The sequence below is a fragment of the Apaloderma vittatum genome, unplaced genomic scaffold (assembly GCF_000703405.1).
Source record: "Apaloderma vittatum isolate BGI_N311 unplaced genomic scaffold, ASM70340v1 scaffold15451, whole genome shotgun sequence".
In the NCBI taxonomy this organism is placed as follows: Eukaryota; Metazoa; Chordata; class Aves; order Trogoniformes; family Trogonidae; genus Apaloderma; species Apaloderma vittatum.
Window position 1 is genome coordinate 1 of NW_009700913.1, and position 2,735 is coordinate 2,735.

At 58.0% G+C, this 2,735-nt stretch overlaps 1 protein-coding gene across 1 annotated transcript in view; it reads right to left on the reverse strand.

Annotated features, from left to right (window-relative positions):
* Positions 1 to 1,323: 1,323 nt before the first annotated feature.
* LOC104281085 (cysteine-rich and transmembrane domain-containing protein 1-like) overlaps positions 1,324 to 2,735 on the reverse strand; it is a 15,535-nt gene continuing 14,123 nt past the window's right edge. Inside the window, exon 2 of the mRNA XM_009878953.1 lies at positions 1,324 to 1,777. Coding sequence (XP_009877255.1) covers positions 1,683 to 1,777 — 95 coding nt within the window. The 3' untranslated portion in view covers positions 1,324 to 1,682. The remainder of the gene's footprint in view (positions 1,778 to 2,735) is intronic.

The following is a 2,735-nucleotide window of genomic DNA, read 5'->3' on the forward strand; positions in this document are numbered from 1 at the left end:
CTGCTGTAGCCACACGAGCCAGGACCACAGAAACTTTGCTGATGTTTGTGGTGGCATCAGAGCGGGAGGCAGAGTCCAGCAGACTCAAGTCCTTGCCCCTTCCCCACACCAGGGCCTGGAGGGCAAATGGCCCCAGACTAGCCAGTACTGTGAGGTCGCTGCACTTCTGAGACTCAAGCAGACGGGCACAGAGTGCCTGGGCTGGCCCAGGAACCTGCTCAGGGGGGTACTCCCAGACAAAAAAAGCACAGAGGAACCTTCCAGTGAGGTACCTCGTGAGGCCTGAGTGAGCTTCACAGCACAGCAGCCACGGCCCTGCCACGCAGTGGGCAGCCAAGCCCTGTCCCTGCACTGGTTCCTCAGGCCGGGATGCCAGACTCTGGCCCACACAGGAGCAGAGCTGCTGCCTTGGCTGCAGCACGGGAAGACCTTTAGGGTCTGGAGAAGCACAGTTCTCATCTCGCTCAACTTGGGCCACCACTCCCTCTGCTGGGACCTGCTACCAAGGTCTTGGGGAGGCTGGATGAAGCACACCCAAACTGAGGGACGGCGAGCACTGTGCCCTTTGAAGCCCTGCTGCGAAAGGGTACAAGATCACCAGGTGATCTTCAGGAAAAGCCACCCTGTGCCAGTCCACTGGGATGGGTTGTGCTCCCGAAGTGGCAGGCAGCTGGGTGGGAGCCATCCCCTGTGGTGACTGGCAGCAGGTTTCCCCACTTTTCCACAGAGGAAAGCTTTTTATCCCTCATCTGGCCAGGCGTGCCACCAAACAGCTTCAGCTATAAATCCTCAGCACGAAATTAATCCACGGCCTTGTTTCTTCTTACCCATTAATTTACCTCCGCCTGCCGCAGGGGGATGATGGATCACTGCTCAAAACCCCTGAGCGGGATCAGTCCTCCCCCAAGAGCAGCTCAGTGTGGGCTTCCCCCAGCTCTCTGCTGTCCCAAGAGCTGCTGGAGAGGCCTCTGGTCCCAGAAGGGGACCTGTATGTCCAGCACTGAGTAAGCAGAGGGACGAAAACCCGACTGAGCTGCTCTGGATGGGATGAGGGGGTCAGTGGTGTCAAGACACGTGCGCTCCATTCCCACCCTAGCTGGTTTCACTTATGCACCCGGTTGCTGCAGAAAATCGCCCCAGGTGCTGGTAAGAGCAGGGCCAGGCCTGCCCAGCCCAGGCCCCAGCGAGGGGTGGAGGCACAGACCCCACCAGCACAGCTGCCTGCAGCCAGGCTGCGGAGTCAGGGGATGCGGGAGGCTGAGAACAGACAGCGACGGGGGAAGTGCACCCTCTACGGGACAGATTTATTGAAACAGCTGGGACCTAGCGAAGAAAATCAACTGTTGGCTTTAATTATTGCGTACGTCTTCATTTCTAGGACTAGGAAAATTTAAACTGATAAATATACATTTCATCAGAATGCCTTTGGCTGAAATATACCATTAGCACATTCTTCAAAGTTACAACAAAAGTCTTATAAATGTTAAAAAGGGATTTTTTTTCCTTTACTAAAATAAAGGAGTGCACCCCCCACCCCAACAAGGCGCTAGGACTGACAGACGGGAACTCTTGGCTGTGCAAAGCAGAGTGTTGATTACAGTAACAGAAAGAAGTCAGGACAGGAGTGGGGAGCCTGCATAGCACTCGGTGAGAGGAACGGAGGCGGCCGCAGCGGAGTCAGGTCAGCATGTCCCAGAGGCAGCAGCAGCAGAGCGCAACGCCGTCAGGCAGGGGCTCGCGCCCGTGTCGTCCCTCCGCCGCTCCTCCACGACATACACTGCGGGGACAGGAGAGCTCAGTCAGTCAGAGAGCAGCACAGCAACACCCACACTGGCCGCCCTGGCACGACCACCCCCCGCACAGCCCAGCGCTCGCTTTGGGTGACCCACGCTTGATGGAGACAAGCTGGTGCACGGGCGAGTGCTCACAGGAGGGGAGGTGCCAAGCTCCCACACTCAGCATCACAACCCCTCTGGCCATGATTTCCTCACGGCAGCACCCCTCGGACGGCAAGGATCCCCACAGGGGAAATGGTTCTTTCTGCAGCCGGGCCCAAGAAGCTGGGACTGTGAACGATGTGATCTCAACACGAGCAGCCAGTGCGGGTCAGCCAGCGCCAGACTTCTGTTACGATGAAGAAGGGCAGGGAAACGGGCTCAGCCTGGAAGGTGCCTGCTCCGAGTGAGCTGCCCTGCCTCAGCCTCCCCGCCTGACCCAACGCTTCCCTCTGCCCTCCAGCAGGAGGTCCCTGGAGCCCACGGATGCTCTGGCTGAAGTCAAAGCCTCTCTGGGCTGGGCAGAGCTGCCCTTCCTGGAGCTGGAGGGGACCCTGGGGAGCTGGGGAGGGAGCACTTGTGAGCAGAACAGGGGGGTCAGACGTGGCCAATGGCCAAGCTACACTCACTCGCTGCCCCCCTCAGCAGGGCAATACGGGAAAAGCGGATCAGAAATCTCACAGGTTGCAAAAAGACTGGGAGATTGCTCACCTATTACTATAATGGGCAAAACAGGCTTAACTTCAGGGAAAATTATTATTAAAATAGATTTGACTGGTGAGGAACAAAGACAACAGCAAAGCACCACTTTCCCTCCTCCTTCCTCCACCCAGGCGGCCTCCCTCTTGGCAACGGCGACAGCAGAGAAGAGGACTCTGCTGTGCAGGCACAGCCTGGCTCTGCAGGAGCCGCTGGCCCTGGCCAAACCATCACCACCCACTCCTTCCTCTGCCCCTGCGC